We start from the raw sequence: 22,206 nt of genomic DNA, 5'->3' as shown, positions 1-22,206 counted from the left end.
TAAGTAGCTCTTGTCCCCGCCCCCAGGCCCTGGTGTGCCGGAAGTCGCTTCTACTTCCGCCGGTTCCAGCTCCTCCCTACGTTTCCCCGCTGCCCGGCAGCTGCTGTGGCTCCAGGATGATGGAGACGGAGCGACTCGGTGAGGGGGAGGGGGTGGAAAGACGGAGGAGACAGCGAGTGACCCTTAACCCCTGACCTGTGACCTTTCCTCCGTAGTGCTACCTCCCCCAGATCCCCTGGACCTGCCCCTTCGGGCCGTAGAGCTGGGATGCACTGGGCGCTGGGAGTTGCTGAATGTGCCTGGGGCTCCAGAGAGCACCGTGAGTGCCATTTCACCCTAACCTTGACTCTGTTGAGCTTAAAACCTCCTTCATCGTCCTCCCAGTAGGATCTAAGCTGACTCGGCTATCCTGTCTCTGGATACTTGTCATCCGAGCCTAGACTGGTGCTGGACAGACTCCAACCCAATGGACCTGCAGTGGGTCAGAGCCCATAAGAAGACAGAGCAGGGAGCCCCGGGGAAACCTTAGTTCTGAGAACTGCTCTTTCAAACTGCTGTTTTCTCCCTGGAGTCCTGTTCTGTCTCCAAGCACCAGGGCTCTTGGTGACTGAGATGCTACCCTTTGAACACCTGGCTCTTCATCTTTAGGCCTGGGACCCCCTTTTCCTAAAACTAGAGATTCTCAAATATCAGTGTGCCTCATGATTAGTGGAAAATCCCATGGACAAAAGAGCCTGGCGGGCCACAGTCCATGGGTTCGAACACAACTGAGTGTGCGCACACACACACACGCACAGACACACACACACACAATTGGTGGGGGAGCTTTTGAAAAATACTAGTTCTTAGGTCCATAGATTCAGAAATCCAAAATCTGTATTACTAATCAGAACCCTAGGTAATTCAGTTGCAGACCATTTGTTCTGTAAAACAGAATAGCCTTTGGAAAATAGTGCTTCAGCCTGATTGTCCTAGTCTGGGACGTCTATCATATCTGATTTAAATACAAGTCGCATCACCTTCTCTTTTGTGTCTTACTCTCTTCCCTTACCTCGTGCCTTTGTTCCAGCTTCCCCACGGCCTCCCTCCCTGTGCCCCAGATCTGCAGCAGGAAGCAGAGCGGTTGTTTCTGTCATCTCCAGCCTGGCTGCCTCTGCATGGTGTGGAGCACTCAGCCCGGTGAGGGGTCTAGAAGGGCCTGGGCTTGGCAGGTGGGTCCCTGAAGGAAGCTGGGACAGGGGAGAAAGAAGACCTGAACATTGCTTTGCTTCTGTCCAGGGAATGGCAGAGGAAGATGGATCCTTGGTCTCTCCTGGCCACACTGGGGGCCCCAGTCCCCTCCGACCTACAGGCCCAAAGACACCCAACCACAGGCCAGATACTAGGCTACAAGGAGGTAAGTGGTCGTGGGCCACCAGAAGCAGAGTCAGGAGAAGGTGGGGTCAGAGGCAAATTCAGCCTCACTGGCGCTCTGTTCTCTTGCCTCAGGTCCTGCTAGAGAATACAAACCTGTCGTCCACAACCTCCTTGTCTCTTCGCCGGCCACCAGCGCCCATCTCCCAGTCCCTGTGGGGGAATCCAACACAGTACCCTTTCTGGCCAGGTGTTGCTTGTGGAAATGGGATGGGAGGGGAGGGAGCCCTTAGTCTCCACCCCTCTCATGTCACTCCCACCCCATGAATCCTATTTATCCAACCTCTCCCCAGGTGGAATGGATGAGCCCAGTATAACAGATCTGAGCACTCGTGAGGAGGCTGAGGAGGAGATAGACTTTGAGAAAGGTGAGGTGGTGCCAGGAGGGACCGTGGGAGGTAGGGCTCTGTGCCTGGGGCCTGAGAAAGAGGGGCCAAGTCCTGTCACTGGGTCCTTGCTACCTCTTCCGTTCCCTTGAGCAAATTAGGAAAAGGTACCTCTTTCATAACAACCTTTACTGTCATCTGTTGGAGGACTGTCACAAAAAACTTCAACTACAGCGTGTATGCTGTGAACAGCATCCTGCAGGTTAATGTAATGTATGACTTGTACAGAAGTGTGTGAGAGCCCTGATTCTCTCTGTCCCCGTCCTCCAGACCTCCTTACTCTTCCACCTGGCTTCAAGAAAGGCGTGGACTTCGCACCAAAGGGTGAGTTTTAGTTTTGAGATGGGGCTGTAGGGGAGACAGTGCCCTTCTTCTTCAGAACGGAGGTGGATCCAACCAGGTCTCCATTTTTGCCTTGCTCCTAGGTCACTCAGCTCCAGCTGCCGGGTTGCTCAGCCTCAGCCGTCTGCTGGAGCCCTTGGATTTGGGTGGGGGCGATGAGGATGAGAGTGAGGCAGTGGGACAGCCTGGCGGGCCCAGACAGGACACTGTTTCAGCCTCTCCTGGCAGTGTTCCTCTGGCCCGAGCAAGCAGCTTGGAGGACCTAGTGTTGAAGGTTGGTGGTTCTGGGTGGTTGAGGCAGGAAAGAAAGGCCTTGTCCCAGACAGGGTGGGCTGGCCTGGTTGGTTCCCCGGGGAAGACTGGAGCGTCTTCTGGGAGAGGTGGTAACAGAGAGCTTTCTGGCTGTATGTTTATCAGGCCTACACCCCTCTCCTTCTCCAGGAAGCGGCCACAACTGTAGCCCCCCCAGAACCTCCCAAGCCCCCACCTCAGGAGCAGTGGGCCATTCCTGTGGATGTTACCTCCCCTGTTGGTGATTTCTACCGCCTCATTCCCCAGCCAGCCTTTCAGGTAGCGTGGCCCAGGCCTCAGGTGCTCCCCCACCTCCTCCAGCCCACTCCCTTGTCTCCTCTCCCCACTGGAGGCCAGGTGCCTTCAGTGGACGGAGGTCTTGGCCTTCTTCCCCTTCCCTGGAGGCCCCATGAGGTGGAGGCAGGAAGACCCCTGTCCCTTCTGTGCTCCCATCTGTTTCTCTCTCCCACAGTGGGCCTTTGAGCCAGATGTGTTTCAGAAACAGGCCATCCTGCACTTGGAGCGGCACGACTCAGTCTTCGTCGCGGCTCACACATCCGCGGGGAAGACGGTTGTGGCTGAATATGCCATCGCGCTTGCCCAGAAACACATGACGCGGTACAGGCCCCTCGCCAGCCCTGTTCTCTCCTGTGTCCTTTCTGTGTCTCTTCTCTTCTCCACCTCCCTGCCTCATCCTTTAGATGACAGGTTCAGGGAAAAACTGAGGCAGGGTTTCAGAGGGAAACAGGATGTGGGGAGAGAAAAATGATCAGCATTCGTTGGGGAAGGGATTGGGGGACGGGATTTTTCCAGAGTAATTCCATGAAGGGGAACGTGAGGGGAGTTTGGGTAAAGAAGTGGGGGTTTGGGGGGGCGCCTCAGCTCTGCGGCGTGCCGCTGGCAAGGGTCAGGGTGGGAGAGGAGGTGCTGACAAGGAGCCTGTGTGGAGGGCCTGGCTGACTTCGTGCCCTCCTCCCAGCACCATCTATACTTCGCCCATCAAGGCTCTGAGCAACCAGAAGTTCCGGGACTTCCGAAACACGTTTGGGGACGTGGGGCTGCTCACCGGGGATGTGCAGCTGCACCCAGAAGCCTCGTGCCTCATTATGACAACGGAGATCCTTCGGTGAGAGGCGGGCATTCAGCATGGGGCGGGTTTTTGGTCAGGAAGGTGAGGCCGCTTTGGAGAGCACTCTGGCTGAGGTGAGGGTGGAGATAGGAGCTGCTGAGGAGTCAGCCTGGGGCCTTTCTCCTCCAGCTCCATGCTGTACAGTGGCTCGGACGTCATCCGGGACCTGGAGTGGGTTATCTTTGATGAGGTTCACTATATCAATGATGCTGAGGTAAGGGGACAGGGTCCCCAGGTCTTGGCAGTCCTCTCCTGTGGGGTAGGTTCAGCAGGTCCGGTGTTCCATACGGCCTGGGAACTTCACTGCCTTCTTTGTCCCTTCTCGTGGAACCTTGTGCCACTTCCCTGGGCAGAAGGGCAGCTCCCTCCAAGCTGCTGGTGACTTGTCCTCCCTTCCTGTGTGCAGCGCGGGGTCGTGTGGGAGGAGGTACTCATCATGCTGCCTGACCACGTGTCCATCATCCTTCTGAGTGCTACTGTCCCCAATGCCCTTGAGTTTGCTGACTGGATTGGGTAAGACGCGTGTCCCGGGGTGCTTGAGTGAAGGGTGCCGTAGCATCCCTCAGTTCAGGTGGGGGTGTAGACTGTCCCAGTGAGGGAGTGGTCAGACCTTGGGGGTGGGGAGGAGAAAGGGGTGCGGCTGGGGGACACGCCCAGCCTGCGAGGTTGTGGGATCCCACCTGGGCTGAGATCACTTTGCATGTTCAGAGACGGGGTGACAGGGACAGCCTTCCAATCTGGCTCCCAGAAAACCAGGGCGAGGCCAGGGCGGGGAAGATGGTGGGCACGTGGGTTCCTTCCCGCGCTCCCAGCCCTGATCTTCTTTCATCCCCCCCATCCCCTGCTCAGACGGCTGAAGCGTCGCCAGATCTACGTGATCAGCACTGTCGCTCGCCCAGTGCCCCTGGAGCACTATCTCTTCACGGGGAACAGCCCCAAGACCCAGGGGGAGCTCTTCCTGTTGCTGGACTCCCGTGGCGCCTTCCACACAAAGGGGTAAGCCTAGGATATGGGGAGAGTCAGGGCTGGGCCCAATGGGGGGTGACTGACGGCTGCCCTGCCCTGCTCCAGGTACTATGCGGCTGTGGAGGCCAAGAAGGAGCGGATGAGCAAGCATGCCCAGACCTTTGGGGCCAAGCAGCCCACGCATCAGGGGGGGCCTGCCCAGGTGAGAACTGGCCGGTTTTGTACCTGTCACCCCTTCTTTCTCCTGAGTCCTTTCTTTCCTCGTCCTCCCAGGGTTTGGAGTGGAGCTTTGAGCACTGCCCGATTTGACTCTGCTTCACATCCCCCCACTTTGGCCCCCATTTGTTCAAGGACTCCATCTCCACTCCCTTCTCCCCGCCTCCTCAGGACCGCGGTGTGTACCTGTCCCTCCTGGCCTCCCTCCGCACCCGTGCACAGCTGCCCGTGGTGGTGTTCACCTTCTCCCGGGGCCGCTGTGACGAGCAGGCCTCGGGCCTCACCTCCCTCGACCTGACAACAAGTTCAGAGAAGAGTGAGATTCACCTCTTCCTACAGCGCTGCCTTGCCCGTCTCCGCGGCTCTGACCGCCAGCTGCCCCAGGTGGGGAGGGGGATTTGGAGACGGTGGGGATCAGGTGTTCACCGCCCCATCCCTGACCCTGGGCCTCGGCCCCCACAGGTTCTGCACATGTCGGAGCTCCTGCACCGTGGCCTGGGTGTGCACCACAGCGGCATCCTGCCCATCCTCAAGGAGATTGTGGAGATGCTCTTCAGCCGCGGCCTGGTCAAGGTGCTCGTGCTGGTGGGAGAGGGACTCCCCAAAGCATTTATCACCTTCTTGGAGGGGAGTGGGCAGCACAGTGCATCAGCTGAGAACTTGGGCTCTGGATCCAGACTGCCTGAGTGGAAATCGAGGTCCACTGTTTACTCACTGTGTGACCCTGGGCAAGTTACTTAACCTCCCTGAACTGTAAGTTTCACATATTGAAATGGGGGTACATAAAGTATGAATAGGGGCTTTCCCAGTGGCTCAGCGGCAAAGAATCTGTGTGCAATGCAGGCGCCACAAGAGACACATGTTTCATCCCTGGGTTGGGAAGATACCTTGGAGGAGGGCATGGCAACCCACTCCAGTATTCTTACCCGGAGAATCCCATGGACTGAGGAGCCTGGCAGGCTATAGTCAGACATGACTGAAGTGACTTAACACACATGCACACAAGGTGTGAACAGGCAGTATTCAGAAGAGAAAACTAAAAAGCCAATAAACTTATGGAGGTCATTAGTCATCAGAAAAATGCAAACTGAAATACAAGATAGGACTTTACAGTAATTAAAACTGGTAAAATTTAGGAAAGTAGGCAATGCCACGTGTTGCCTGAGATGTAGGAGATGAAAGGATTACAGGAACCCTTGTACAGGTGTGGCCAGTCTGAAGTGTACCTGGTGCTCTTGAGGCAAAGACAAGTCTGTGCCTACTCTTTGTCCCTAAATTCCGCTCCTGAGTGCAAATCACAATGAAGTTCTCACCCTGGTCGGTGAGGGAACACGTCTGCTCTTCCTCTGTGGGCTCTTGTCTGGTGGCAGGGCGTTGGTGGCACCAGGGGCCCTTTCCCTGGGAGAGCAGGTAGGCAGCTATATGCCACGCACTCCACAAGGTGTTCTGTGGCAGGTTGGAGGCAACGGATTAGATATAATCACAGGAACACGGATGGATGTTGAAAATACTACATGGAAGAGAAGAAAACAGAAGGAGATATATGTCGCCTTTACTTCAAACTGTATTACACACTCAAAAAACATATTTTATAAAACACATTCACATGAAAAGATACAGATTAAAGATAGACAGAGGGGAGACGGGAGTGGGCTGTGGGGGCGAAAGGAAAGAAATAGGTAGCTAAATAAAACAATAGTACCTACTCTGTAGATTTGCCTTGAGAGTCACCTGAGGTCTCATGAGTTAACCGTCTGGGACTATGTATAGTGGTCTTAGCCTTGGCTACAAAGTGAGGTGGGCTCGGCCAGGGCTGGGCCACAGCTGTGTTTAGCCCCTTAGCTGATCCTCTCTTCCCCTCCCCATCTCAGGTCTTGTTTGCCACGGAGACCTTCGCCATGGGTGTAAATATGCCGGCCCGGACAGTGGTATTTGACTCCATGCGCAAGCACGATGGCTCCACCTTCCGGGACCTACTCCCTGGGGAGTATGTGCAGATGGCGGGCCGGGCGGGCCGGAGGGGCCTGGACCCCACAGGCACGGTCATCCTGCTCTGCAAGGGCCGCGTGCCCGAGATGGCAGACCTGCACCGCATGATGATGGTGAGCCGGGGCACCTCGAGGCCAGCTCTGGGCACCTGCTGTATCCTCTGTGCCCACCCTCCTCCCCTCTCCTCTCTCTCTGCTTTCCTTTGGTCTGGGAGAAGCCAGGGGAGGAGCGAGCCAATCTGAGGATGAGGCTGGATCTTGTCTTCTCTAGTCTTTTCACTGTGAATATGGAGCTAGGTGGGACCTTGGAGAGTCTGTTTATTTAGTCTCGCTCCCTTGTTGTGCAGAGGTGAGCAGGCAGTTTGTCTAGGGCCCCGAGGTTGTGGGGCTGGGACTACAGCTGCTTGGAGTAGAACAGCCGAGCAGCAGGTCTCCCCCCAAACCCCGAGCCTCACTGGCGTCTCTGGCCTGGCCCAGGGGAAGCCATCCCAGCTGCAGTCCCAGTTCCGCCTCACGTACACCATGATCCTCAACTTGCTGCGGGTGGATGCTCTCAGGGTGGAGGACATGATGAAGAGGAGCTTCTCAGAGTTTCCATCTCGCAAGGACAGCAAGGTGAGGAAGTGGGTGTGCCCAGGTTGCCCTGCAGGATATGGGACAAGGGAAGCCAGGCTAGGACGAGGTGGGCCTCTGGAAGCCAGTGGGTGAAAGTGGAGAGAGCTGGCCCGTAGACTCTGGCTTCACGCCCACCCTGGCTTCTCCCAGGCCCATGAACAGGCTCTGGCTGAACTGACCAAGAAGTTGGGAGCTTTGGAAGAGCCCGAGGTGACTGGCCAGCTCGTCGACTTGCCTGAGTACTACAGCTGGGGGGAGGAACTGACTGAGACCCGGAGCCAGATCCAGGTGAGCGCCTGTGAGTGTTGGGGGTGGGGTGATGGACGGGGAGGAAGAGACTGGGACGCTCTGGGTACACCTGAACCTCGTCCCAGCATCTCTGTGACACTTCTTATCCCCTTTCTTCTCGTCCCTGCTCTTTAGCACCGCATCATAGAGTCTGTGAATGGGCTGAAATCTCTCTCAGCGGGAAGGGTGGTGGTTGTGAAGAATCAGGAGCATCACAACGCACTGGGTGTGATCCTTCAGGTGAGGGCGGTGGGAATCTGGACTCCAAGGCCAGAGGGAGCAGCCAGCCCCATCCCCATCTTCCCCACTTGGCGAGGAGCCATTTGTACTCAGCAGTGCTCTCATTTTTCCCTCTAGCTCTCTTTTCCTTCCCATCCCCACCACTTCATGCTCGTCTCCTTGTCCTCTCCCCAGGCCCTGCCCCCGAAGTCTGCTCTGATTGCTTGACTTGGTTACCAGTCTATATGGCTGCCCCATGCTCCCTGCCTGAACTGGGGGATCTGGTCTCTTCTTGGATGTCCACTTCTCACACTGCCCTGTCCTGGCCTCCCCACATCCTCTAGGTCTCTTCGAACTCCACCAGCAGAGTATTCACAGCCCTGGTCTTGTGTGACAAGCCCGTGTCTGAGGACCCACGGGAGAGGGGGCCAGCCTCCCCAGATGTGCCCTACCCAGACGACCTCGTGGGATTCAAGCTGTTCCTGCCTGAGGGTGAGAGTGGACGGATGCCCAGGCTCTTGCCAACAGCATGGCTGAGGTGCCCGGTCTGACCCTGCTCTCCCCTCTTCTCAGGGCCCTGTGACCACACTGTGGCCAAGCTCCAGCCAGGAGACGTGGCCGCCATCACCACCAAGGTGCTCCGGCTAAATGGGGACAAGATCTTGGAGGACTTCAGCAAGCGGCAGCAACCAAAATTCAAGTCAGAGATGCTGGGGAGGGACCACGTGGGAGTGGCGGGGAGGTGTGGTCAGGGAGGCTCCCCCAGTCCTAGGGGGGTTCCACAGGAAGAGAAGCCTCTACCCCAGGTCTAAGACCAGCTCCATTCTCAGGAAGGATCCGCCCTCTGCGGCCGTGACCACTGCTGTCCAGGAACTGCTACGACTGGCTCAGGCGCACCCCACAGGACCCCCCACCCTCGACCCTGTCAATGACCTGCAACTCAAGGATGTGTCTGTGGTCGAGGGGGGGCTCCGGGCCCGGAAGCTGGAGGAGCTGATCCGGGGGGCTCAGTGTGTGCACAGTCCCCGTTTCCCTGCCCAGGTTGGTCCCTGGATGTGAGCTTCCCATCTGGAAGGGACAGCTTTCCCTCTCATCCCCTGCAGACTGGCCGCCCCCGTCCCAGTCCTGGTCCTCAGCTCCCCTGCTGAGGTCAGGGAGGAGCCTCACGAGCCCTTGCCCTTGGCTCCTCGCAGTACCTGAAGCTGCGGGAGCGGATGCAGATCCAGAAGGAGATGGAGCGGCTGCGCTTCCTGCTGTCGGACCAGTCGCTGCTGCTGCTCCCGGAGTACCACCAGCGAGTAGAGGTGCGGGGGCAGGGCTGGGCTGGTGGGCTGGCGGGGAAGCTGTCTGCTGGCTCCCAACACCCACCATCCTTGCAGGTGCTGCGAACCCTGGGGTATGTGGACGAGGCAGGCACAGTGAAGCTGGCCGGGCGGGTGGCTTGTGCCATGAGCAGCCACGAGCTGCTCCTCACCGAGCTCATGTTCGACAACGCACTGAGCACCCTGCGGCCTGAGGAGATCGCTGCCCTGCTCTCCGGCCTGGTCTGCCAGAGCCCCGGGGACCCTGGTGATCAGCTCCCCAGCACCCTCAAACAGGTATGGGGATGACGTCCAGGACCCCTCCCTTCCTCGGCCATGGCATTCCCAGTCCGTGCCCACATGTTCCCCAGGTGCCCTCTGAGTGTCCCTAAGAGCTGGAATGGTTTCTCCTTTCATCCCGGCCTCCTTTCTGGAGCAGGAAGGCAGGGCTTAGAGCCTTTGCTCTCCGTCTGCAGGGGGTGGAACGGGTCCGGACTGTGGCCAAGCGGATTGGTGAGGTCCAGGCGGCCTGTGGTTTGAACCAGACTGTGGAGGAATTTGTTGGGGAGCTGAATTTCGGGCTGGTTGAGGTTGTGTACGAGTGGGCCCGGGGCATGGTGAGTAGCTGGGGTTTGGGGCCTTTGTGGACAGCCAGCTAGGGAGAGGCTGTCGGAGTCCATCGTATTCATTTCCCACCCCGCTTCCCCCATAGCCCTTCTCTGAGTTGGCAGGGCTCTCAGGGACCCCTGAGGGCCTGGTGGTCCGCTGCATCCAACGCCTGGCCGAGATGTGTCGCTCGCTTCGGGGGGCAGCCCGCCTGGTGGGCGAACCTGTGCTAGGTGCCAAGATGGAGACGGCAGCCACCCTGTTACGGAGGGACATCGTCTTTGCTGCCAGCCTCTACACCCAGTGACCGGCCCCTGGCTACAATGTAACAATAAACTGCAAACCCCCTGTGTGAACCTGAGGTGTTGGGCAGGGTTGACTCAGCTCAAAAGACACAGCAGGGAGAGCCACCTGGAAATACGCCTTTATCTGTGCACACAGAAATAGGACCAGCCCCTGTGAAGCATCAGTCCTTGGGGGAGGGTGTCTTGGGCGGTGATGGGAGGTCCTGGGTCACAGCTTCCACGTACCATGGAGGCAGGAAGGCGTGGGGTGCATCTCGGTGTTCAGACACTGTGACAGGGCCGCCGGGCTCCCAGGAGAAGAGGTAGACGAGCCTGGGGGGCAGATAGAGTCCTGAATTGAGGGCTGGAGGCTGAGTTTCTGGGCCCCAGAGGGGAGGGGCAGAGCTGAATGCCTCACCTGGGGTCATCCTGAACTACTGTGTTCTGGGCGAAACTAAGGAAGGCAGCACAGAAGTTCATGCACACGGAGGGGTTCCAGCCATCACGGTCGTTCTGCAGAGAGCCCAGGAGGAGGCAGAAGGCCGGTGGTGAGGGTGGAAGAAGGGGAAGGTGGGCTGCAGGTCCCTGGACAATGGACCTGTGGTGTTGGCGCAGGGGGATGCAGGTGGGAACTCATTGCCTTACCCTGACGTATTCAAACATCTCCATGGTAGGAAAGGTCTTCAGGGAACAGACAAAACCCTCCGGGTTACGGAAGCCAGCAACAACATTTGGGACGCCTGGCAGGAACGACTGGGCCCACCATTTCAGGAGCTTGTGTCTGTCAGGAAAGGCAAGGGGGTCAGTGGGACCCCTCCTCCACCCTCCAGCCTCCTCCTTCCCCAAGTTTCTTTCCAAGCTTTTCATACAAGGTTCTCATCCTGTCCACCCCTGTCCTGAACCTGTAGAAGCTCTTCCATTGGCCAGGGCTGTGCATCTCCTTGGAGGTCTTGAGCTCCACATAGCAGGTGGGGGGCTGTGTGGATGGGGCCTGGGGGTCTGTGCAGTCCACCTCCCCGGAAAAAAGAAGAGGGTGGTTTCCCAGGCGGCTGCGTAGCACAGAGCAGAAGGCCACGTTGGTGTTAACTTCCCCAGAAGGATCTGGGGAGACTCCGGGTTTGTCTGCACAAGGAGAGAAACAGCAGCAAGGGCTGGGGGCTCTCGATCTCTGGGGATAGGGGAGGGGGCAGAATCAGGGCAACTCTCACCTGCACACATGTACTGCTCAAATTTGTACCCCATGTACATAAGCTCCCGGAGAAGCGGTGGCCGGGTAAGCCTCTGAACCCGAGCAGCCGGCGTCTCTACCTCACTCAAGTAGAGCGTCCCCCGGAACCGGGAGGCTGCCAGCTGCCAGCCTTCCTGCCGCTCATATGGTGTTGTCAGCAGTTTTGTCAGGTGCCCCCGCCACGTCACTATGGCCCCTGCCAGCCAGCCTGGACCCCTGAGGAGGAGGAGTTAGGGGCTGAAGGTCTGACACCTGCATTAGCGCAGATGGCTTCTCCAAAGAATAGGGTAAGATAAGGACTCACTCCAGCTTTGGCTCTCCCAGTTTTAGAGAGTGAGTGCAGGTCTCTAGGGCTACTGTGTGGTATGCTTTGCTCACCCCTCTAGCTGGCCTCGGTGCTCCAGGAGCCAGCGTAGCAGGTGGTCCAGCCTTTCTTGGACCTCTTCGTCCCGGGGCTGGTATCGATCAGGGTATCCGTCTCTGAGGTCAAAGTTGGGGCTTTGACCATTGGTGGGAGGTGGGCTGTAGTACCGCAAAGCGCGAGCATCTCCATGGTACTGGCGCTGTGCATCCAGAGAGAAGCAGCCCAATTCGGAAGGGCGCCGGTAGAAAGGAAAGGGCCCAGAGTAGAGGGCAGGGTCTATGGGCAGGGAGGGCGCTGGGCGGGGGAGCTTGTTCCGAGGCTCAGCGACCTCTATCTTTCCAGCTTCTCTCTTGGTCCCTCTGGACTCCATGAGGTCCTGAGAGGGGACAAGGAAGTTCCCCCTTTAAAAAGAAGGGCTGGAGAAGAGGGACTTCGAGTCAGGACTAAGCGAGTCTGGCCTTGAAACGTGCAAGCCCCGTGTCCTCAAACAACCCCACCAGGTGCGCATGCTACCTTTTCCCTTGACCTATATACCCCCTACCCCCAGTAGCTCCAAACCCAGAGTGGTTAGGAAGGATGCTTGGGCTCAGGTCAAGGATCTGGTTACCTCAAATCCTGCCAACCTCGACTTCCACCTTCTCAGGGCTATGACGTCATGGCAGGTACATCACATGTCAAAGGGATGCGAGGGCAGTTTTCCCCCCTCTCGATGACGCAATCATTCAGCGACAGAGGCGGCCTAACCCCTAGGTGGCGGGAGGGGGCTGTGCGCTTTACACCGAGGGAGATCCCAGCGTGGCCACCCGCGCCCCTCCGCAGCGCCCAAGCGTCCCCGGACGTGAGCGCTCTCAGAGGAAGCCAATCAGCAGCGGACGTGGGGCCTCGGCCAATGAGGATGGCGCTGGTGTTGGCATTGGCACCGTCCCCGCTAGCAAGGGGCGGAGGGATGACTAGTCGGCTCTTCTGTCGTCAGCACTTCAGCCTACGAAGCTCGGGCTGATTGGTTTCCGAGGAGGGACGCCCAGGGAGCCCGTACGTCACTGCCCTGTGCCGGAAGACTATTTTCGTGGTCTCTTTCCTCAACAGCTTTCTACTTCTTCCCCGCCGCGAAAAGATCCCGGGATATGAGCCGGAAGAGGCATCGCCTGGTCCCGGAGACGTTTGGGTTGAAGAGGCGGCGGGAACTGGGGGATGTAGAGGCAGATCCTTTGCGGGGCGAGTCAGGTAACCATGGCAACCCCGGGGCGAGGCTAAAGACCCCAGCTGGCAGCAGCCTCACCTCTGGTAACCCTGTATGTTGAGACAACAGCGCCCCAGTGTGGTATCCCCGCTTCCCCCGCCTCAGTTCACGTCGCAGTGACTCGGTCTCTCCGCCCAGGATCTGCGCGAGAGGCAGTCGCAGAGATAGTGCGGCTGTTCCCGCGAGTACTGTTTGAGGATGCGCTACCCCCCATCGCGCTGAGGAGCCAGGTGTACAGCCTCGTACCGGACCGAACCGTGGCTGACCGGCAGCTGGTGAGGAGCGTCAGAGCGACCAACGGGAATGCGCTTTCGTGCCTCGCGGGCACTTCCGAGGGTCTCCCCGTAACTCACTCAGTCCACCAGCTGTTCAGCCATTCAGCAAGCGCTGGGTCTTTCTGGGCCGGGCTTTCAGTGCCAGGCACTGCGGTGCCGAGGAGAATGCTACAGACCCTCAGGGAATAGCATGCCAAATGATGAAGGTGGAAGAGCGAAGCTTTTGGGGAAACTGAGTCACCGGGCGTGGTTCGTGATGGGAATGTAGGCAGACGTCAGATTAGGGCAGGCCTTGTACACCAGCGTCGTTTCCATTTTACAAAGAAGGCAATGAGCTGGTAGAGAATGTTAAAACAAGAGAGGGAGTGGTGTGTTGCACGGATTGGAGGCAGTGTCATGAGGTGGGGAGATCAATTAGGAAGATACTGCAGCTGAGAACTGGTGAAGGCCTAAATTAGGGCAGTGTAGTAAGGAGGAAGAGGATGGATGAGGGATGTGGAGCGAGAAAGAAGGACTTCAGGATAGCTCTCGGATTTTCTGGACGACTGAGTGGTTGGTGGAGTGAACAGAGTAGGAAAACATTGAATAGTTGGGGGCAGATGATGTGTTTATTTTGTACAAGTTGAGTTGGAGGTGTTTGTGGAGCATCCGGAGGCAAATGTGCAGCAGACAGTTGGATGAGGGTTTGGAGAAAATTCTGGGCCACTGATACAGCACTGGAAGCCATCGAGATGTGAGTAGTGGTTCAGTCTGTGGATGTGGGTGAAATTGGTAGTAAGAGGGAGGAGTGGGTTTTAACCTTTTTATAAACTTTAGAAGATAATGAAAGCCATGGCTCTCCAGAAAAAAAGGCATATATGCCACTATATGTGTATATATGTATATATGGTGTATGTACAATTTGAGAGGAAGGGGGTTGTTTCACAGATTCTTTGAGGCCAAAGGTTAAGGACCCCAGGTTTGCAGTGACAGATAATAGAGCCACATCCCCAGTGCTAGGAGATACCAACATTTAAGGCCGTGTTTCTCAAAGTATGTCCTGAGTTCCACTAGATTACCTGGACTGCTTATTCAAAACTACAGGTTCTGGGAATCTCTCAGTGAGGATGAATTAAGCTTTCTTGAGGAGGAACTGGAAATCTATATTTTAAAGCTACTTCCTCAAGTGATTCGTAATGTGTGCTAAAATTTGAAGTTCAAGGACTTCCTGGGAGTCCAGTGGTTAAGACATTTCCAGTGCTGCGGTGGGGAGCACAGGTTAAATCCCTGGTCCGGCAACTAAGATCCTGCATAACTCGAGGTATGGCCAAAAAAAAAATTGAGGTCCACTGATACGGTGGGGGTGGGGGAGGAGAAGGAGGCGTCTGTGAAAAAGCTGTTAGAAGAATTAACAGAGATGAGAGGAACCCAGGAAGAGCTATATTGAGAAAGTAGCAATTTTCAAGAGGGTGGAGTAGTTGGCAGTGTTAAAACCTATGATTCAAGACAGTGGTCTGTGATGTGGTCAAGTAAAATAATAGCCAATTGGATTTTGCAATTGGCAACCTGTTAGGAAGAAAAAAGGGAAGAAAAGGAAGATGGAGACTAGCTCCAGTCTCTTAAGGAAGCAAATCAGAACCACTCCTTATAAAGTATTTGTTGTTTTTAACCTCCTGGTGTTAGCCTAAATTTTAGAAAAACTTTAAAAATTCCACAAAAGAAAATATGAATTTAACTCAGTCGTGTCCGACTCTTTGTGACCCCGTGGACTGTAGCCCACCAGGCTCCTCTGTCCATGGGATTCTCCAGGCAAGAATACTGGAGTGGGTTGCCATTTCCTTCTCCAGGGGATCTTCCCAACCCAGGGATCAAACCCAGGTCTCCGGCATTGCAGGCAGATGCTTTATCCTCTGAGCCACCAGGGAAGCCACAAAGAAAATATAAACACATATAATTTAAAGAATGTTTATAAAGCAAATACCCACTTAACCATCACCCAAGTCAGACTGCAGAACATAGCCAACAGCCCACATTCAGCCAAAATGCCTTATGTCCCTGGGAAGCAACATACCTGACTGGTTTGATAATTGTTCCCTTCGTTTTCTTTATACCATCTATGTGTTTATCGTAAACAACATAGCTTAGTTACCTACTTTTCAACTTGATGTAAATAAAATCATACCATATGTATTTATTTACATCTTGTTTCATTAGATGATTATTTTTGAGATTCATGGGGGCTTCCCAGGTGGCCCAGTGGTAAGGAATCTCCTGCCAATGCAGGAGACCCAAGAGACGCAGGTTGGATCCCTGGATTGGGAAGATCTCCTGGAGTAGGAAATGGCAACCTACTCCAGTATTCTTGCCTGGAAAATTCCATGGACATTGGAGCCTGGTGGGCTACAGTCCATGGGGTTCCAAAGAGTCGGACATGACTGAGTGACTGAGAATGCGCACACGTGTGTGTGCACACACATAGGCACACACATGTTTTAAAATTCATTTTCATAGATTTCTATTTTGTGAATATATCCCACTTTGTCCATTCTAGTGGAAGAAATTGTATTGTTTTAAGAATTTGTCAGTTTCATCTAAAATTTCACATTTATTGACAAAGTTTGTAATCTCACTTTATTTTCTGTAGAATCTATAGTGATGATCCTTTTTTTTTGTTGTTCTTTATATTGGTTATCTGTGCTTTTTCTAGGTTCCTGTTTCCGCCTTTCTGTCTTGGTCAGTCTCACTAAGGTTTATCAATTTTAGTAGTCTTTCAAAGAATTAACTTTTAGCTTTGTTGCTCTTTCTTGCATGCATGTTTTCCATTTCATTCATGTTTCCTCTCTACTGCTATGCTTATTTTACTTTTTTTCCTTCATTGATTTTCATCCTCTATTCTTTTCTAATAGATGCATGTCAGGCTGTAGTCTCCCCCTATATATATCATCTGTCAAAGTGAAACTGAAGTCGCTCAGTCGTGTCTGACTCTTAGTGACCCCATGGACTGCAGCCCACCAGGCTCCTCCGTCCATGGGATTTCCCAGGCAAGTGTACTGGAGTGGGGTGCCATTGCCTTCTCCAGGGGATCTTCCTAACCCAGGGATGGAACCCGGGTCTCCCGCACTGCAGGCAGGCGCTTTACCATCTGAGCCACCAGGGAAGCCCTTGGTCAATCATCTGTCAAGTTTGGGTATATATTTCCATTATCATTTATTTCAAAATATCTTCTAATTTCCTTTGTGATTTTTTTTCTTTGACTTACTGGGTTGATTAGAAATGTATGTCTACTTCCTAAACATTTTCTAGTTACCTTGATAATGATTTCTGGCATAAATGATATTATTATGGCCAGAGATCATACACAATATGATTTCAGTCATTTGGAAGCTTATTGAGACATGCTTTGTGCTATATAGTCAGTTTTACGAAATATTCTATGTATGTATATTTGAAAAAATATGTATTATTCAATTACTAATTTCTTAGTAACTAAAGTTATTACTGAAATCTTTTATTTCCTCACTGATTGCTATTTTGTCTGTTCTATGAGTTTATGTGAGTTGGATTAATGTACTTTTGTGATTGTGGCTGTTATTGTCTCTTCAGATACTTCCCACACCTTATTATCTCTTTTCTTTTCTTCTGGGACTCCAATTAAACACATATTGGGCCTTCTGTTTGAATCCTTTGTCTCTTAGTCTCTTGTCCTCATTTTTAATCTTTTTGATTGTCTTTATTATGTTCTTGTTATTATTATTATTTTTTAAATCTGTCTTGTAGATTAGTAGATTTTTATTTTGGAGAAGGAAATGGCAACCCACTCCAGTATTCTTGCCTGGAGAATCCCAGGGATGGGGGAGCCTGGTGGGCTGCCATCTATGGGGTCGCACAGAGTCGGACACAACTGAAGTGACTTAGCAGCAGCAGCAGCAGCAGCTTTTTATTTAGCTGTGCCATAATCTGCTGACTCCCAGAGTTTACTCAAACTCATGTCCATTGAGTCGATGATGCCATCCAACCATCTCATCCCCTGTCATCCCCTTCTCCTGCCCTCAGTCTTTCCCAGCATCAGGGTCTTTTCAAATGAGTCAGCTCTTTGCATTAGGTGGCTAAAGTATTGGAGTTTCAGCTTCAACATCAATCCTTCCAATGAACACCCAGGACTGATTTCCTTTAGGATTTATTGGTTGGATCTCCTTGCAGTCTAAGGGACTCTCAAGAGTCTTCTTCAACACCACAGTTCAAAAGTATCAATTCTTTGGCACTCAGCTTTCTTTATAGTCCAACTCACATCCATATATGACTATTGGAAAAACCTTAGCTTTGACTAGATGGACCTTTGTTGGCAAAGTAATGTCTCTGCTTTTTAATATGCTGTCTATGTTGGTCATAACTTTCCTTCCAAGGAGCATGTGTCTTTCAATTTCATGGCTGCAGTCACCATCTGCAGTGATTTTGGAGTCCCCCAAAATAAAGTCTGCCACTGTTTCCCCATCTATTTGCCATAACGTGATGGGACCAGATGCCATGATCTTCGTTTTCTGAATGTTGAGCTTTAAGCCAACTTTTTCACTCTCCTCTTTTCACTTTCATCAAGAGTTCTTCTTCACTTTCTGCCATAAGGGCAGAATCATCTGCATATCTGAGGTTATTGATATTTCTCCTAGCAATCTTCACTTTCTGCCATAAGGGTGGTATCATCTGCATATCTGAGGTTATTGATATTTCTCCCAGAAATCTTGATTCCAGCTTGTGCTTCATTGGTGATGGACATGGAGGCCTGGGGTCTCAAAGAGTTGGACACGACTAAGCGACTGAACTGAACTGAATCTACTGAATCCATCCGTTGATTTCTTAACTGCACCTGCTTTATTTTTGAGTTCTGGAATTTCTATTAGTACATGAATGTCTTTCAAATCCATTATGTCGGTTTTTATAATTTCCTGCCGAAATTTTCCATTCTAGCTTTTATTTATTTCAGCATTACAAGCATACTTAAAAAAAATAGTCTATTTTTGATAAGTTTGCTGTAACATATATTTTTAGGTTTGTTTCTATTGTCTGTTTCTTTTGAATTTTGTTTTCCTATATTAGTTTGGTAATTCCTTATTATCTTATGAGCGCTTTAATGCTTAAACAGCTTTTAAAATAACATTTTATGCAGCATTTTACCTAATTTTCAGTGAGTGAGTTGGTCTTGCTATATTCCTGGAAACAGAAGTTCTGGTTTATTTTTATTTGTTTGAAACATTTTATCCCATATTCCTCTCCACCTTCCCCATCCAAAATCTCAACTGTTAATTCCTTGAGGGGAGAGCCCATTAATCACTGCTTTATCTAAGTGTCTGCCTATGATTGGTCTTAGAAAATATGTCATGATTTTTTTAATGTTTTTTTTTTTTTTTTTTATTCAGCAGACATTTAAAAATATTTAGTATTTATTTGGCTATTTTGAGTCTTAGTTGCAGCATGCGGGGTCCTTAACTTGCTGTATGCAAACTCTTAGTTGTGGCATGTGGGATCTAGGTCCCCAATCAGGGATTGAACCGGGGTCTCTTGCACTGGGAGCATGGACTCTTAGCCACTGGACCACCAGGGAAGCCCCTGTGTTGACTGTTTAACAGATAACTCCTGAGGTGGCTGGGTGAAAGACTAATTGAAAAAGACTGTTTGGCGATCCACCTAATTCTCTCCCCATAGTTTTTCCTTTACTTAAAGAAGAACTCCCCAATACTTGGACACAGAATGTCCCTGCTCAGTGTGTCCAGGGTATAGCAGAGCATCTTCCCCTGATATCCGTTTCATTCTCATGTCTATGGAGGCAGAAGGCACTGCAAGAGCAGGGGGAGATCAGGATTGTCCAGCTAGGCTTCGACTTGGACGCCCAAGGAATCATGTTCACCGAGGACTACAGGACCAGAGTGAGTGTGACTGTGTGTGGGTCATGGGGGCCAGGGTAGGGGGTGCAGGAAAACTAGGGAGTGGGAATAAAAAGAAAAGAGACAACCCCCCCCCCCCCGCCCCCACCTCACATCTCACAGACAGGGCACAGGGCTCTGATAAAATATTAATATGAGGGAGAGGAAGAAGAGGAGGAGAAGTATGAGATGTAGAAGGCCCTGAGCAGCAGGCAAAACATAGGAAGAGAAATGTGATCCTGGGGACAGAGGTCGGTGGAGGGTTAGGTGGGGCCAGACCACGTCTCTCATCTCTGGTTCCAGGTCCTCAAAGCTTGTGATGGCCGCCCATATGCTGCCGCAGTACAGAAGTTTCTGGCTTCCGTGCTTCCAGCCTGTGGTGACCTTAGCTTCCAGCAAGACCAAATGACACAGACCTTTGGCTTCAGGGACCCAGAGATCACGTGAGACCTGGGGGAACCAAAAAAATCAGGCATCCGGCCCCTCCCCTCCTCCCTCCAGTCCCATCCAGCCTTGTTCTCTTTCTTTTGAGGAACCTGTTAAAAAGGCAGATTCTTTTTTTTTTTTTTTTTTTAAATAAAATGACCTAAGTTTGTGCTTCTTCCCCAGGAGGAGAGGCCTGTCTTATCTGAGGCCTTGGAAACAGCCCTGGACTAAAATTCAGGAGATATGGGTGGCTAATCAAATGTAGAGGCCTGGCAGGAGCCATAAATGCCCGGTGGGAATCAGCATTCACATTCAAAAGAAAAACAGCTAGGCAAAGGCTAAAGCAAAGTATCGTTTCAGGAGGGTGGGTCTGACTCGGGATCCCTACTTTGTAATCCATGATATACCTGAACGCATTAGATAAACTTCAGTAAGATTTGGGAAGAGCTATGGTGAGGTATGGGGCTTCCCTGGTGGCTCAGTGGTAAAGAATTGCCTGCCAATGCAGGAGACGCGGGTTCAGTCCCTGGGTTGGGAAGATCTGCTGGAGAAGGAAATGGCAACCCACTCTAGTATTCTTGCCTGGAGAATCCCATGGACAGAGGAGCCTGGCCGGCAGCAGTCTGTGAGGTCGCCATGGAGTTGGACATGGCCTAGCAACTAAAGAACAAACAGTGGTGAGGTATGTGTAGGTAACAGCAGGAGCTCCGGAGAAAGGCCTCTGTGTCTCCCCTGGTAGTGGGACTGAGAGTGGTCAAGGGGGCTTCAGAGAGGAGGAGCAGTTTTAGTGAACATGCAATAATAACAGTCATGTCTGGCTCTCTGCAACCCCGTGGACTGTAGCTTGCCAGGCTCCTCTATCAATGGAATTTTCCAGGCAAGAATAAGCCATTCCCTTCTCCAGGGGATCTTCCCTACCCAAGGACTGAACCTGAGTCTCCTGCATTGCAGGTAGATTCTTTACCGTCTGAGCCACCAGGTAACAGGAAAAGAGAGAGTGGACGGAAGGCGGTCAGGTGGGAGAATGGCAGGCAAGATCATGGGGCACTGAGCAGCACGGTCTGAGCAGAGAACTGCCCCAGGCTGGACTCCTGTTGTCCAGTCCCTTGGCCTAGGTGCCCAGGCCTCTGGAGACTTAGTGTCCAACGTTAGTGGGCGGGGAGGAGAGAGAGCTCTCAGAGTCAACACTTCATCTCCACTCTCTTAGGCAGCTGGTCAAAGCTGGGGTGCTCACTGTCCGAGATGCTGGAAGTTGGTGGCTCGCAGTGCCTGGAGCTGGGAGGTTCATCAAATATTTTGTTAAAGGTACACTCTCTGCAGCCCAGGCCCGCAGCCCCTCAAGAACACTCTTTGGTGCCTCCTCAGGCCTCCAGGCCTTATTCATCTTTCCCCTCTCCCATGCCACCTCTCCCCCAGGACGGCAGGCTGTCCTCAGCATGGTCCGGAAGGCCAAGTACCGGGAGCTACTCCTTTCAGAGCTCCTGGGCCGGCGGGCACCTGCCTCGGTGCGACTCGGCCTCGCCTACCACGTACATGACCTCATTGGGGCCCAGCTGGTGGACTGGTGAGTCTTGCGCCCCAGCCTCTGGAAGATGACAGAGCAATGACCTCAGGTTGGATTTCCTCCCTCCTTGTGCTTCCCTCATTAGCAAAGCCCAGCCCCTCTCCTGTCTTCTGGAACCTGGGAACATATCCAGCCAAGTTCTGAGTTCTCTGGAACTCAGGAACCCAGCTCCAGCCTTGTCTTTCTCTTGCACAGTGTCTCCACCACTTCTGGAACCCTCCTCCGCCTGCCAGAGACCTGAGGACTCTGTTCATCATTGCACACCTCCCCAGGGTGGGGATTGAGGGGCCCAGGAGGGCTGCCCGCCCTGGCTCAGGCAGGGTCACCTTGGGAAGGCTCAGGAGCCAGGATGAGTGCTGGACTTGCTGCTGTGCCGAGGGTCAGATGTGACTGCCGCTGTTGACCTGGGCTGCGTCCCAGTGGAGGGGTTTGGGCTGTGCTTCTCTGCCCTTTCACGAAAGTGGAGCCAGAAACCTTGCCAAGGCCATGGCTGCTGTCTTTCATGCAGCAAGGTGCTGCCACTATTCTGTCTGGGGTGGGAAGGAGGGGTCACTGGGTAAGCTGTCAAAGTTGGACAGAGTTTTTCTTCCTATATGTTGGGCTGAAACTGGCAAATAAAGTACTTCTGATGTTTTGTGGATGTCTTTTGTTTCATGAGACATGTGAGTTCGGGCATCTCGTTTAGGGGCAGAGGTAAAGCCAAAGTGGGGCCAGGGCTTTACCTTGTTGATCAGAGAGGAACAAGGGACACTGAGGTCAGTTCCCCTGTGGGACGGTGAGAATGTGTCTGATTTCCTAAATGACAGAATTTTTGTCAGAGCCTGCAAAAAGCTAGCGTAGTTCAGTTTTTGTGGGAGTTAGTATAAGAGGTTTCCCAGGTGGCTCAGTGGTAAAGAATCCGCCTGCCGGTTCCGGAGACTGGGTCAGGAAGATCCCCTGCAGGAGGAAATGGCAACCCACTCCAGTACTCTCGCTGGGGAAATCCCATGGACAGAGGAGCCTGGTGGGCTATAGTCCCTGGCATCAAAGAGTTGGACACAACTGAAGCAACCAAGCATGCATGAACACATAGTAAGAGACAGGTTCCTTAGTATCTTGTTTTGTGGGACCAAGAAAGGAGCCATGTGTCTGAACCATTTGCTGAGCCACGTGGGGCCCTGCTGGGCAGATG

General features: G+C 53.0%; 3 protein-coding genes and 1 long non-coding RNA gene across 35 annotated transcripts; 2 read left to right on the top strand and 2 right to left on the bottom strand.

The window, feature by feature from the left end:
* Nucleotides 1-91: 91 nt before the first annotated feature.
* LOC147347045 (superkiller complex protein 2) lies at nucleotides 92-10,116 on the top strand. 5 transcript variants are annotated; one of them, XM_086369221.1, is made up of 28 exons: nucleotides 92-138; nucleotides 216-319; nucleotides 1,070-1,179; nucleotides 1,279-1,396; nucleotides 1,489-1,603; nucleotides 1,707-1,781; nucleotides 2,070-2,123; nucleotides 2,225-2,415; nucleotides 2,583-2,711; nucleotides 2,905-3,050; nucleotides 3,437-3,558; nucleotides 3,691-3,775; nucleotides 3,968-4,074; nucleotides 4,411-4,557; nucleotides 4,633-4,729; nucleotides 4,915-5,127; nucleotides 5,206-5,316; nucleotides 6,615-6,845; nucleotides 7,209-7,346; nucleotides 7,497-7,634; nucleotides 7,770-7,874; nucleotides 8,198-8,345; nucleotides 8,427-8,553; nucleotides 8,684-8,894; nucleotides 9,047-9,157; nucleotides 9,233-9,451; nucleotides 9,631-9,771; nucleotides 9,867-10,116. In XM_086369221.1, the coding sequence occupies exons 11-28, from the start codon at nucleotides 3,539-3,541 to the stop codon at nucleotides 10,065-10,067; spliced, it is 2,550 nt and encodes an 849-aa protein (XP_086225347.1). In that variant the 5' UTR covers nucleotides 92-138; nucleotides 216-319; nucleotides 1,070-1,179; nucleotides 1,279-1,396; nucleotides 1,489-1,603; nucleotides 1,707-1,781; nucleotides 2,070-2,123; nucleotides 2,225-2,415; nucleotides 2,583-2,711; nucleotides 2,905-3,050; nucleotides 3,437-3,538; the 3' UTR covers nucleotides 10,068-10,116. The 5 variants fall into 5 exon arrangements, with proteins under 5 accessions (XP_086225347.1, XP_086225344.1, XP_086225343.1 ...); XM_086369218.1 differs by having other exon boundaries at nucleotides 3,412-3,558; XM_086369217.1 differs by having other exon boundaries at nucleotides 2,559-2,711; nucleotides 3,412-3,558.
* Nucleotides 5,797-6,615, bottom strand: LOC147347046 (uncharacterized). Its single transcript, XR_015152100.1, has 2 exons — nucleotides 6,450-6,615; nucleotides 5,797-6,253 (listed from the first exon to the last, which is right to left on the bottom strand). It is a non-coding gene; the product is annotated as an uncharacterized LOC147347046 (long non-coding RNA).
* A 52-nt stretch (nucleotides 10,117-10,168) lies between the features above and the next one.
* Nucleotides 10,169-12,470, bottom strand: DXO (decapping exoribonuclease). 7 transcript variants are annotated; one of them, XM_086369243.1, is made up of 7 exons: nucleotides 12,244-12,470; nucleotides 11,651-12,052; nucleotides 11,253-11,488; nucleotides 10,914-11,166; nucleotides 10,690-10,825; nucleotides 10,463-10,557; nucleotides 10,169-10,377 (listed from the first exon to the last, which is right to left on the bottom strand). In XM_086369243.1, exons 2-7 carry the CDS (start codon nucleotides 12,004-12,006, stop codon nucleotides 10,227-10,229), a joined length of 1,227 nt encoding a protein of 408 aa, XP_086225369.1. In that variant the 5' UTR covers nucleotides 12,007-12,052; nucleotides 12,244-12,470; the 3' UTR covers nucleotides 10,169-10,226. The 7 variants fall into 7 exon arrangements, with proteins under 7 accessions (XP_086225369.1, XP_086225371.1, XP_086225370.1 ...); XM_086369245.1 differs by having other exon boundaries at nucleotides 10,947-11,166; XM_086369244.1 differs by having other exon boundaries at nucleotides 11,651-12,012.
* Nucleotides 12,471-12,692: 222 nt separating this feature from the next.
* On the top strand, nucleotides 12,693-21,669 carry WHR1 (winged helix repair factor 1). Of its 22 annotated transcripts, none has more exons than XR_015152088.1 (8): nucleotides 12,693-12,860; nucleotides 13,015-13,151; nucleotides 18,953-19,048; nucleotides 19,349-19,488; nucleotides 19,655-20,153; nucleotides 20,683-20,776; nucleotides 20,888-21,035; nucleotides 21,231-21,669. XR_015152088.1 is itself a non-coding variant. In XM_086369258.1 (7 exons), exons 1-7 carry the CDS (start codon nucleotides 12,761-12,763, stop codon nucleotides 21,317-21,319), a joined length of 804 nt encoding a protein of 267 aa, XP_086225384.1. In that variant the 5' UTR covers nucleotides 12,693-12,760; the 3' UTR covers nucleotides 21,320-21,669. The 22 variants fall into 22 exon arrangements, 14 of the variants coding, with proteins under 14 accessions (XP_086225384.1, XP_086225388.1, XP_086225390.1 ...); XR_015152087.1 differs by having other exon boundaries at nucleotides 20,679-20,776; XR_015152089.1 differs by having other exon boundaries at nucleotides 20,679-20,776; nucleotides 20,888-21,084.
* The last annotated feature ends 537 nt before the right edge of the window (nucleotides 21,670-22,206 follow it).

Source organism: Bos grunniens, chromosome 23, assembly GCF_055505025.1.
Source record: "Bos grunniens cultivar Pamir isolate PY7600 chromosome 23, Bosgru_T2T1.0, whole genome shotgun sequence".
Taxonomy (NCBI): domain Eukaryota; kingdom Metazoa; phylum Chordata; class Mammalia; order Artiodactyla; family Bovidae; genus Bos; species Bos grunniens.
Note: the sequence above shows the minus strand (reverse complement) of the source record. Positions and strands in the feature narration are given on the sequence as shown.